General features: G+C 36.0%; 1 protein-coding gene across 3 annotated transcripts in view; it reads right to left on the bottom strand.

Moving 5' to 3' along the window:
• The window catches only part of Tasp1 (Taspase 1), a 164,900-nt gene that overhangs the window by 69,855 nt on the left and 82,844 nt on the right, over positions 1–12,201 (bottom strand). For all 3 annotated transcript variants that reach the window (XM_090395485.1, XM_090395488.1, XM_090395487.1), the window contains exons 5-6: positions 10,857–10,977; positions 2,762–2,846 (exon numbers count right to left, since the gene is read on the bottom strand). In XM_090395485.1, the coding sequence (XP_090251611.1) occupies positions 2,762–2,846; positions 10,857–10,977 (206 nt within the window). The remainder of the gene's footprint in view (positions 1–2,761; positions 2,847–10,856; positions 10,978–12,201) is intronic.

Below are 12,201 nucleotides of genomic sequence, written 5' to 3'. Positions count from 1 at the left end.
GACTTGCTTCTCATGCCAATGACATTAGACACAGAGTGTTCATTGGAATCAATATAATATAATGTAATATAATATAATGGTTAACACTCATAGATTCAATTCAAACATAAACAATGTAAACTACATGCATCAACACCTAATCAGCTAATTTTCACAGATGATAATGTTAAACATTCTTCCAACACCCTGGATCTATTTTTCCAGCTCTTCCTCCAAATATACCATGGATGTTAAGTTGCCTCTTAGTGACTTCAACTGCAACTTTGTCAATGTTTCTACATTTTAACCTTTGGCAAGCCGGTCTTAGGCCTGTGTCTATTGGCACTAAAGAATGGTGCCCAATGGGATGACTCCCCGTGATTTCTATGCCTCTTTTCCACAATATGATTGTTACTTTCTCTCCTGATTCAAACAACCACTCTTACTGAATAAATGAAATGTATTTTATTTCATATGATAATACAACAGCTGTGAGCCCCTTTTACGGGGAGATACGGCACCATTTCAACCCCCCCCCCCATTTTATCTGGACTCGGGAACTGGGATATCTGACGAATCAGGCCTATGGTTGGAGAGACTGGTCTTAAGTATTCCTGACTATAATCCAGGAACTTTACCTTCTATTACTGTTCTGAGAAGTCCCCCTTTCATCCTTTCTATGTGGCCAAAATATTTTAACTTTCTTCTGTCAATATCCTTAAGAAGCCTTAAAGTTCTGCTGATCTTTTCTAATACCCATTCATTTGTATGTCTTTCAGTATATGATATCCTTAACAGCATTCTGTAACACCACATCTCAAAAGCAGATATCCGTTTCTTACCTGACTTTAGGTTCCAGGTCTCACATCTATAAGTCGCTGTTGGGAAAACAATTGCATCCAAAATCCTCAACTTTGTTTCCATGGAGATAGATCCATCCTTCCAGATTTTAGTCTCTGACTGTTGTTTTAGCCATTCCTAACCTTTTTCTGACATCTTCTGAAAAGCAATTCTTCACATTAATAATGGATCCCAGGTACTCAAACTTGCTGACTTCCTCAATTCTTTCTCCATTAAGGTACACTTGTTTCTCAAGAGCTTCTCTGTTTGTATTTCCTTTGAGAATCATAATCTTTGTCTTGCTAGGATTGAATCATAATCTTTGTCTTGCTGGCATACCTCAGATTACTGATCAATCTACCTCCTATCTTAATTCCTGTCCTGAGCTCATCCAATGTTTCATGCATGATGTCGTCCACATATATACTAAACAAGTGAGGAGAAAGTAAACATCCTTGCCTAACTCCTTTTCCAACATGAAGCCAGTCAGTCAATCCAACACGATGTTCTTACCATGGCTTGTTGCTCCTTATACAAGTTGGCTATCAACCTGATAGTGTGTTTAGGAAAACTCATTCTTTTCATTACTCCCACAGTTTCACATGCTCAACAGAGTCAAAAACTTTAGAGTAGTCTAAGAAACACATTACCAGAGGGAGTCTGAATGGCCAAATGAAGAAAATTTTCCTCCTGTTCAAATGGCAGTTTAGGCTTCTGGTTCCTCACTAAGGCTAGTGGACACGACACCACTTCTGCCTCTCTCAAACCTAGATAACATCATAGTAATATCACCGAAAGATATGGCTGGCCTTGATATCAGTCTTCTCCAACACTTGTATAGATGAATAAAGAAAATCACCTCCCATTCAACTAAATGTATGCCACCTCTGATCTCTGGAAAGAAATCAGAAGTGGCATACATAGATACTGTTTTCAAATTGAGCATAAGATATCAGAAAAATTCTCATTAGCCTGGATACCGGTATGGTACCTCCCAGTCCACATTATATCATCACCTTGATCGTGTTCAAAATTATGTGCTCCAAAATAAGTCCTAATATTGCCAGGTTTCCAAAGACAAACTTTCAGCTGTTCAAGAAACACATCAGATTTCTTATCTTCTGACCACATGCCAATATCACTGTTGTTTTATAGGTCTGCAACTTCTAATTTGTGGGGTTAATATAAAAAAATAAATAATCACTGCTTTCTTGTGTCCTAACCTCAAATGATACTACTGTCCAAAAACAGAGCAAATTCTATGGCTGATATTTCTGAGTTGAGAGTTGACTCTAGTTGTGCTGTTAAAAATTTCACAGGAGAAAACACCCTATTTGCCTGTGCCAAAGACTGAATAAAGTGAATGAAAAAAAAAAAAAAAAAAGCCAAGACAAAGTTCTAGTTGGCAACTAGAAATGACTCTATAGCAGTTTTTCTTCTCCCAATCTAGAGTTATCAAATTTATCACAAGCAGGAAAATATATTTTACCTCTACTTTAGATGTTCTTACTAATATAAAGTTTTAAATATGAAGAATAAATTCATCATGCTATTAGATTGCACAACATAATTTTCATTCAAATTATGTTACTCAATCTAAGCATGGTGGTCTGGTTGGCAGAGTGGTTAATATCTGCTGTCCAGCCAAAAGGATGTGGGTTCAAATCCCGCCAGGGGCATGAACGTTTGTAATTGTCCTACTAACTCTTTGTGGAAAGAGCATCTGCAACCCTACCACTTCTTCTAGAAGAAGGCTTCACTATCAAAAAACCCAGTGAGGTATGGGAGTGCCATACAGCATCAAAATTATGTCATATGTGAATTGCTAACTAACTAATCTAAGCATGTCAAAATGTTTTTTAAAAACAAGTTAATAGAGCTGTTTATTATATATTAGATATACTGATAAATAGACTGCAAACAAATCCCAAGCATTTCTTACCATGGAGGAATTCTTCCTAGTGAAAGAGGACCTGCATTCTGTTGGATTAATATTTCCTTTGCTACTAAAATAGGATTTCTGATACCTAAAGTCAAAGTATTTAATAGAAGAATTAAGAAAATTTTACAACTAGTACTGTTATAATCAACTTTATATTATTATACTCTAAGAAAGGATTATAATTCTAGACTTTATTTTAAAAATAAATTAATTGTGCTAGAGAATTTGGGTATATGTTATAATAGTGAGTCTGGCATAATGAGAGTTGGCTAATTTTTTAAAATTACAATCAACTCTCACTAAACCAGACTCACTCACAGTACATCAGTACTGTGGGTAGACTGATTCTTTATCATTTTTTTAGTATTTCATTCAATATTTTTACACAGTCTGGAAATCCTGGTCTTGAGACCAAACATGGAACTTTTTTTCAAGCCACTTCTAACCTCCAAAAGGTGGGGCAGTGATCTCACATCAACATAAAATTCTTCACAAACATACTCAAGATGATTTGAACCCACATCCTGTTGATTAGAAAGCAGGTATATTAACCACTCAAACCTACTAGGCCATTAATTATTCTCCATTGCACTTAGCAATTAAAAGACCAAATTGAAAAATTAAAATATCACTAAATAATAAACTTTCAAAATATTTAAGAAATGTTTATAAAATAATGCAGATAAAATTTTATAAAATATTCTCCATATATAAAATGGCATACAAAAATGCATGAAGTATGACAAAAGAGAATATAAATGCACAAATTAACTACATAATTTACCTATTAATAAACCTCATTAGAAGGCTCGATAACTGAGATGGGCTGGCTGCTAGGTTGAATTTTCAAATACAGTAACAAGTATGTTGTACTCAAGGTAGAAACTGTGAGTAATGAATGTAGTTATAAAACATTGTCATCATTTCATAATTTTACAGCATAATTACTACAAACACTGCTTACTCCAATAAGTACATCTGTCCCAGTTTTGACCTTTATTAAAGTAACTTTAAAGTGCAGAGTACCTCTCCCAGAACTGTTCTCTCATCAGTGGAAGACAGATCCAGTAAAAAAAAAAACCAAGTTTAAATTAATGCAAGCCAAATATTTTCTATATACAAGTAGTAAAATAGTGTGTCACCATATTATTGAATACTCCAGATCAGAGAAGATGGCTGTAGAAAATTTTACCACTCACTTACAAAGTACGTTATACATGACAAGAAATTATATTCTTCTTTTAATTCTTTACCCAAGCATAAGCAAACAAAGTTCGCATGTGAAGTATCTTCACAACTAGACTACTTGTATACAGAGGCTGCTGACTTTACACTAATTGCCTCAGTATTTCATAATGCAAAAACATAATGTATACAGAAAATATATGATTTTTGCATTGATTTAACCTTAACATCTTCCTGAGTCTAGCTTTCACTTTCAAATAATAACTAATACAAGATGTTACATTCAGACCATAATGATCAGAGAAAGGAAGGAGTAGGCATAGTGTTCGGTACTCAACACAAAAATAATCTTAAATGGTAGGCAATAACAAGTAGAGTGATGTAGGCAAAATGTAAGAAAAACATCACAATGAGACTGATTTGTTTCTTATTAAAGAAGAGAAATTTTTTCAGTCATTACCCTACACAAAACAGAAATATATTTTATGTAGGGTAAAAATGAATTTCATAATCACAATACAGAGCAACCAAACAGGCTCCAATATTATGTGTGAATTATGTAGGATGAGTGGTGTGGAATTTGTGGATGTGTGGAATGAGTTCGATGCGTGAAAGTATTTATATAAAATGGATTGTTTACATTTGAATGGAGTTGGTGTATGTACGGAGACTTGAAAAGGTGTTGTCGAATGTAGTGGAAGTGAATGTGCAGAATCAGGGAAACTAGAGTTATTAAGGGGGGGGGGAGTAGATATGCAGACCTTAGGGTGACAGTTGAGTGTGTGAATGTGTGTAATATGCCCAAGCAAGTAGGAAAGACCACGAATCAGAATGGGATAGTTAGTATAAGGCATTAAAATAGGGATGGGACAAATCGGCTTCTGCAATTCATGTATACTAATGCCAGAAGTATTAGGAACAAGAAGGAAGAATTTTTGGCCTTGGTTGGCACTTCCAGACCACAGGTTATTGGCATTAGTGAAACATGGCTGACAGAAGATGACACAGCTAGTGGGATTGAATGTAAGGGGTATGGTGTGTTCAGGAGTGACAGGGAGAATAAAATGGGGGGAGGAGTGTTATTGATAATAGCTGATGAGCTACAGCCAAGGAGAATAGAAGTAGAACTGCAGGATACAGAAAAGAGCACATCTGAGGCTATTTGGTGTGAGATTGAAACTAGCAGAACAAAATATACAGTTGGGTGCTGCTATAGACTAGGTGATGGAATAGATTGTGGAGATAGTATGCATAAGCAAATAGAAGAAATGAGTGGAAGGAGGGTAATTATTATGGGAGATTTCAACTATGGTAACATTGATTGGAAGGAGAAATTGGATTTTATGTGGTTATTAAGGGATAACTATCTGCGACAGCATGTAATGGAAAATACTAGGGGTCAGAGAGTGTTTGACCTAGTAATTGCATCTGAGAATTTGGCTGTAACGAATATGACCACGTTGCCACCAAATGGTGAGAGTGATCATAGGGTCTTGACTTGGGGGGTGGCTAAAGGTGTGGAATTTACAATTAAGACAGGGTACATGTGGAATTATTGGGCTGGTAAGTATGACAAGCTTAGGAGTTCGATTGATTCAGTGCCATGGCATGTACACCTGCAAGGGCTAGAAGTTGATAGTACATACATGGAAGGTGGTTAAGAAGTGTTTGCACGAAGCAATGGCTGACTGTATACCTAGAATCCGAATAAAAAATCAAGCAGGGGTTAAATGGGTGAATAACACCATTAAGCTTTAGCTGCAAAAAAAGAAACAACTATGGAGGGAATTTAAGGAGAAAGGTGACCGGCAGGCATATGAACAGTATAAAGCGCAGGCCAGAAGGGTAACGAGTGTGGTAAGAAAAGCAAAAGAGGATTATGAAAGAACATTGGCCATGCAAGCTAAAGAGAATCCCAAACAGTTTTTTCAATATGTTGCAAGTAAAAGAAAAAATATATATGGCAGAATGATTTTAAAGAATGCTAATAGTAGGGAGGTAACCGAATCAGTTGATATAGTTGAATTACTCAGTGAGCACTTTGCAAGAATATATCATCCAGGTGGTGACATTGCAGAAATGAATGAACCAATAGATTATACGGGCATTGTGGCGAATGAAGTGGAGGTGAGTAGTCTATTGCAAAACCTCAATGTCAATACATCTGTGGGATTGGATGGTATACCAGCTCATGTCGTACGTGAAGCAGCTAAAGAATTGTAAGTACCTTGACCATTTTGTTTAATTTGAGTCTCAGGTCTGGGTTAGTCCCGAGGGGGTGGAAAGAGGGGAAAATAATTCCACTGCATAAAGGAGGTTCCAAGACTACTGTTGTAAATTACCGACCGATTAGCATATCAGGAATCGTGGTCAAGGTCTTAGAGAAATTAGTCAAGAGAAGAATACAGGATTGGATAGATGAAAATGGGATACTGTATGGGGGACAACATGGTTTTGTGAAGGGTAGACCATGCCTCAGTAACTTGCTCACGTTTTATAGCACAGTGATGGTTGAACTGGATAAGGCTAATGGGTTTACAGTGATTCTACTGGACCTTGCCAAGGCCTTTGACAGGATACCACATGGAACTCTAATCGGTAAACTGGAGCAGATGGGGATGGATATAAGGTTGGTGAGATGGATAGGAAGGTGGTCGATGGAGAGATACCAGAAAGTGGTTTATTCAGGAGTTGAGTCCAAAAGACGGCTTGTGACTAGTGGTGTGCCGCAGGGTTCTGTTCTTGGACCACTACTTTTCAATTTGTTCATTAACGATATAGGAAAAAATCTGAGAGGAAGTGGTTACTTATTTGCTGATGATGCAAAGTTGGGTAGAGCAATTGTAAGTGCACAGGATGTCAAAATTTTGCAAGATGATTTGGATAGTTTGGAGGACTGGGCTAAGGAAAATGGATGTCAATTTAATGTAGCAAAGTGTAAGGTTATGCATTTTGGGGTGAAAAGATTAGCAGCAGTATATCACATTGGTGGAACTGTACTCCAGGAGATTGATGAGGCCAGGGATTTGGGAGTGTTGGTGGATAGGGAGTTGAAGTTTAGGAGGCACATCGCAAAAGTGGCTAAATCAACTCATCAAATCACTTGGCTTCTGAAAAATACTTTAACAAGCAGAGACAAACAAGTTATTGTTCCTCTGTATCAAGCCTCGATAAGACCCCATCTAGACTACTGTGCCCAGATATGGGTGCCAGGGTTTCTTCTTGATGGGGAGGAGGTGAAGAGGATCCAGAGACGAGTGACCAAGATGATAGCAGGTCTGTGGAATGAGCCTTATGAGAACAGGTTGAAGATTTGTGTGTTGCAAAAATTGGTTGATAGGCGGAAAAGGGGTGATATGATTGAGACATTCAAATTACTGAAGGGTTTCTATAAGATTAATCCGGAAGATATTTTTGAGAATAGGACTGGTGGTGGGAGGACTAGGGGCCATATATGGAAGCTGGGCAAGAATGTGGTTAGCAGGGGTGTTAGAGCTAGGTTTTTTACTTGGACAGTGGTGAATGAGTAGAATAAGCTGCCAGAGTCTGTTGTGGGTGCTATGACCGTGAATGAGTTCAAGACGAGGTATGACAGATACTGTGTGAATGTTGAATAGTTGTTCTTGATATGATGTTAGGGCCTCCCTCGATGAGTCTGTCGACTACTTGGAGTTGCCCGAAATAATAATAATAATAATGAAAACAAAAATATGTACAAAAGTTTAAAAAAGATTAAAGTTAAGCAGCTTTCGACAACGGAGATTCATTGGCAGACTGAAGAAAATATTGATACTGAGGTAAGGAGACATGTGAGGTTGTCTGTAAGGATAGAAAAATCAAACCTCCATAGTGACTTAGGAAGTTAAAAAGGCATTCATGGAAAAAAAGCATAGCAAGTCAGTATGTATTCTGAGGGAAAAAAATGTAAGAAAACAAAGAATGCATAAAAGTAGCTAAGTCATGAAAAGACTGATGTGAATATAGAAGATAAATATCAGAAAGCTGACAAAATGCTTTGGAGGCATTTGAAAGGTCTCAGAAATAAAGGAAAGAGTACTATGAAAGAAATCAGACATGATAAAGATGCCATGAAAACTGAAGATAAAGATATTCTACATCTCTGGAATAATTACTCTAAAGACTGCCATTTGAAACAAGTAATAACAAAACTGGTACAAAATATTCAAAAGTAAATGCAATCAGTAGTCAATAGTTGAGGTAGAAAAGGGTCATATAAAACCTGAAATAGGGATATGCTCAAATATAAAGATAAATTTTATGATTGCACTGCATAATTCAAAGTCCAGATGACTGGAGTTAGGCTCTCATCTATAAAGAATTATAAAGGAATTTATCTATTGAGTGCTCTACTAGATAAGATTTATGCAAGCATACTTGAGAAAAGAACATGCTGAGATCAGGACAAATAGGGGTCACCAATATTTCATTTTTGCTTTAAGACAAATAACTGAAACACCACTGGAATATGAAAAGAATTTGTACTTTAAAATTTTAAGATTAGGAAAAGGCATATGATAAGGTGGGGGGGGGGGAGAGAGAGAGAGAGCAGCTCTTCAAAAATGCTACGATTTTGTAGGATAAATTGGATATTACACAGAATATATAGCCAACAATTAAGTTGCAAATCAGCAGTTAGAACTGAAGGCAGTAAAAGAAGATGCAGTTGATGTTCACTATAGCAAACCTCATAATTAGGTTTAATGGAATGAATACAGCACAGAGAAATAATTAAGCAAAGGTTTAATCATTCCAATATTTTGTCTGTTATGAGGCTTTTTCTAGGATAAAATTATAAAAATTGTAATAACACACACACACACAAAACAATAAGTGGACAAAGTTAGACTAGCAGCCCTAAAGTCCTATAATGGACACTGCATGAATTAGAAGGAGTCCGATCAAAAAATAGAGTGCACAGCCACAGGCCGCCCCCCCCCTCCTCCTGTAGCCAATTTCTATATGGAGCATTTTCAAAAATATGCTCTTGATTCTATCAGTCTCAAACCCTCTATCCAGCTAAGATGCATTGATGATGCGTTCTCCATTTGTGCCACATGGCTCAGACACAGATTCACTCCTCTTCCACCTCAACAGCCAGCACTCCAGAATCCAGTTCATAATATGAAAAAGAAAATAATAGCCTGCCTTTAATGGAACACTGTGACCACAAGTCTTTCCAATGGCACTGTTTCTTTTTCAGCATACAGAAAGCCCAAAAGCCCATCCATATTGGCAGGCAGATATACACAAACTCCCCCCCCCATAACAATACAGTGTTATTAAAACCCTTGTCAACAGAGCCACCAGCCTCTGTTCCCACCAGGCTTTCCTCACAGCTGAATGCTCTTTTATTTGCCATACCATCCTGTCCAACAGCTACAATGCTGGAAAGATTAACAAAATCCTTGTTCCTCCCATCACCTCACATCTCTCTCAAAGACTACAGTGATGCTATCTATTCCCCTACATCCAGGGAAGCTCAGAAAAAATAGCCAGAACTTTAAAGAAATCTCAGCACTTATTTCAAATCTCATTTGATGTTGGCTGCCCTCATTTGCTCTCCTAAAGATCCTTTCCCTCCCTTCTCAGTTCCAAGAATTTACAAGGTCTTTACAACCTGTCATGGACAAACAGGGATATCTGCTAATGTCTGCCACCACAACTATGGTCAGTCAAGTCTAGATGACTATACCTTGGAATGTCCTGGAAGAAAACTATTATGCTTCACTGCAGCAAAAACCAAACTAATCTTAATAAATATGGGTGTGTTAAAATTTCCAAGATTTGGGAAACATTAATTCTTAGACCTCCTGGCCAACAGCTAAGACCTGCTATTAAGGGCATCCTTAACAGCAGGTCTTCTCGAGACTTCTAGAGTAACCTCTGCTTACTGTTTTGTGTTATCAATTTTTATACAGTACCCCAGAAGATGTCTTTGTGACAAAGTACTGGAACTATTAAACTTGTGTTTAATTATTTCTCTATGCTGTGTTCATTTCATTAAACCTAATTATGAGTTTAAACCGGTATCTAAGCCTTAATACCCATTTACAGCAAACACCATTATAACAAACTTACTCAAATCATATTATGAAGGAAAGTAGCATTTAGCTCAACATTGAAATCTGGGATATTCAACTCAACTTTATTTTATGCAGATGATGCTATAATCTGGAATTAATTCAGTACCGTCACTAGGTTTCCTTAACTGAATAACCGCTATAATAAGTTTGGGATGATAATCAGCAATAAAAAAAAACTATGAACATAGGCAGGCAAAAGGGAACAATTGCATTCTCAATGGCAAACCTACAGAACATGTAAAACATTTCAGCATTAAGAACAATTTTTAGCAAATTAAAGATGGATAACACAGAATAAACAAAGTTTGATACAGTAGAGAGCTACTGAATAAATTTTTATGGAATAAGAGGGAAATTAACCAAAACATTAACTTAGCATTATATGAGATTGTGTTTAAATCAATCATAACTTATGGATCTCTGAGTTAGGTTACAAAGAAGATTGACTGAAAAGATGTCACATACATGACAGTTCTGTAAAAAAAGGGGAGGGGAAAGAGGATCAATAGATGGCATTAATGACAGAATCATTAAAATAATATATTAAAAAGGAACTTAACATGATTAGAGAACATTTAAGAATGCATGATAAGAGCTAATCAAACATGGTATGGTCACTTTGTTTTTTAATATGACTTGCTAAGAAAGTTTTATTAAAAAAAATTTTTTTTGTATTTTTTTTTTTTTTTTTTACATTATACTCGCAAGGAGCACACTATGATAAGCACTATATGAAAGTTCACATTGTTACTAACTTCTTTTAGCTTAAAAAATAAATAAGTAAAATTTCTAAAAAAAAATATTACCAGAAATTGCTCCTACAGCAGCATGATTTAGAGTTTTTCCATCCATCACACTGGCATCACATTCTATATCTCCAGTTTCTGTCAGGTTAGAACCTATTCCAGCATTTGTTAAGGAGCAATCCTGAAAAAATATGCAATTATAAATGAAAACTATAACAGCAATCAACTGTAACACTATATTAAAAATATCATTGTAGTAGGTGTGACAAATGCTTAACCCTTTAACTGCTACAGTCGAGTTAACTCGAGCACGGAAAAAATGGCGACCTTGCTACGATCGAGTTAACTCGATTTGAGCTCTCAATGTGTAATACATTTTTATAATTACGAAAATAACTCAGCAAGGAGGGTCATACTGGTCATTTAGTATCTCAGCAGTTGAAGGGTTAAGCATGAGCCAAAAACTTGTAGAATTTTTTACGTGTAAATAGAGATATTTATGATTTGAAACATGTTAATCATCTATTTAAGAGATAAGTAATATGACTACAAATTAAAATAAGAAAATAAAAAGAAAAATTTAAGACAAAAAAATTACAAAACAGTCTGACAATGTTTGCACATTTTCAACATTAATATGAGATACATAAGATATACAGTCGTGCCTTGGTTTACGACGGTAATCCGTTCCAGGATTACTGTCATTATCCAAGGCGCAATTCCCCATAAGATTTAATTGAAAATTGATTAATTTGTTCCGGCTCCTCCCCACAACCATAGTACATATTAAAAATGCAGATAAAACTCATTTAAAATGTCATGAAAATATGGTAAATATCATTTATTTATTATACAGTATATGTATTTGCTACAAAAAAATTAACATTAATAAAACGAATTGTTCATGAAAACAGTTTTTAATTATCAATCTTCACCAGAAGGACAACTGGGCTCACTTCGGAGTTTTCTGACAAATGGACCTGTAAAAAACTAGGATTGTTTGCTTCTGTCTCTTTTTTAAAATGTTTCTGAAAAACTGCATGAGCTTTTCATTAAATAGATCTGCAGTTCTGATAACCTCAGATTTGTTTGGATTCCATTTCATAGCAACATTTTGAACTTCCTCCCACTTTGCCAAAACATTTTTGATTTCAGCAGTCGTAATTTGTTCTTTCTCTCCATTATCCTCATTTTCAGATGAAATTTCCATTTCCTTTTCTTCATATTGCTGCTTGTAAAGTTCTTTTAGCTCGTCAGTAGTCAGTTATCGGTCATGCATCTCCAATAATTCTTCAACATCTTCTTCCTCTACTTCCAAATTAAGATCATGAGCAGTTGCTCCAATATCCTTTACCAATTTGTGTCCTTCATCTGAAGTTTCTTCATTACCATAGGAAGGACACAG

The sequence above is a fragment of the Typopeltis vanoorti genome, chromosome 7 (assembly GCF_054136105.1).
Source record: "Typopeltis vanoorti isolate ZY-2024b chromosome 7, IOZ_Tvanoo_1.0, whole genome shotgun sequence".
Taxonomy (NCBI): domain Eukaryota; kingdom Metazoa; phylum Arthropoda; class Arachnida; order Uropygi; family Thelyphonidae; genus Typopeltis; species Typopeltis vanoorti.
This window is presented reverse-complemented; position numbering and strand designations above follow the sequence as displayed.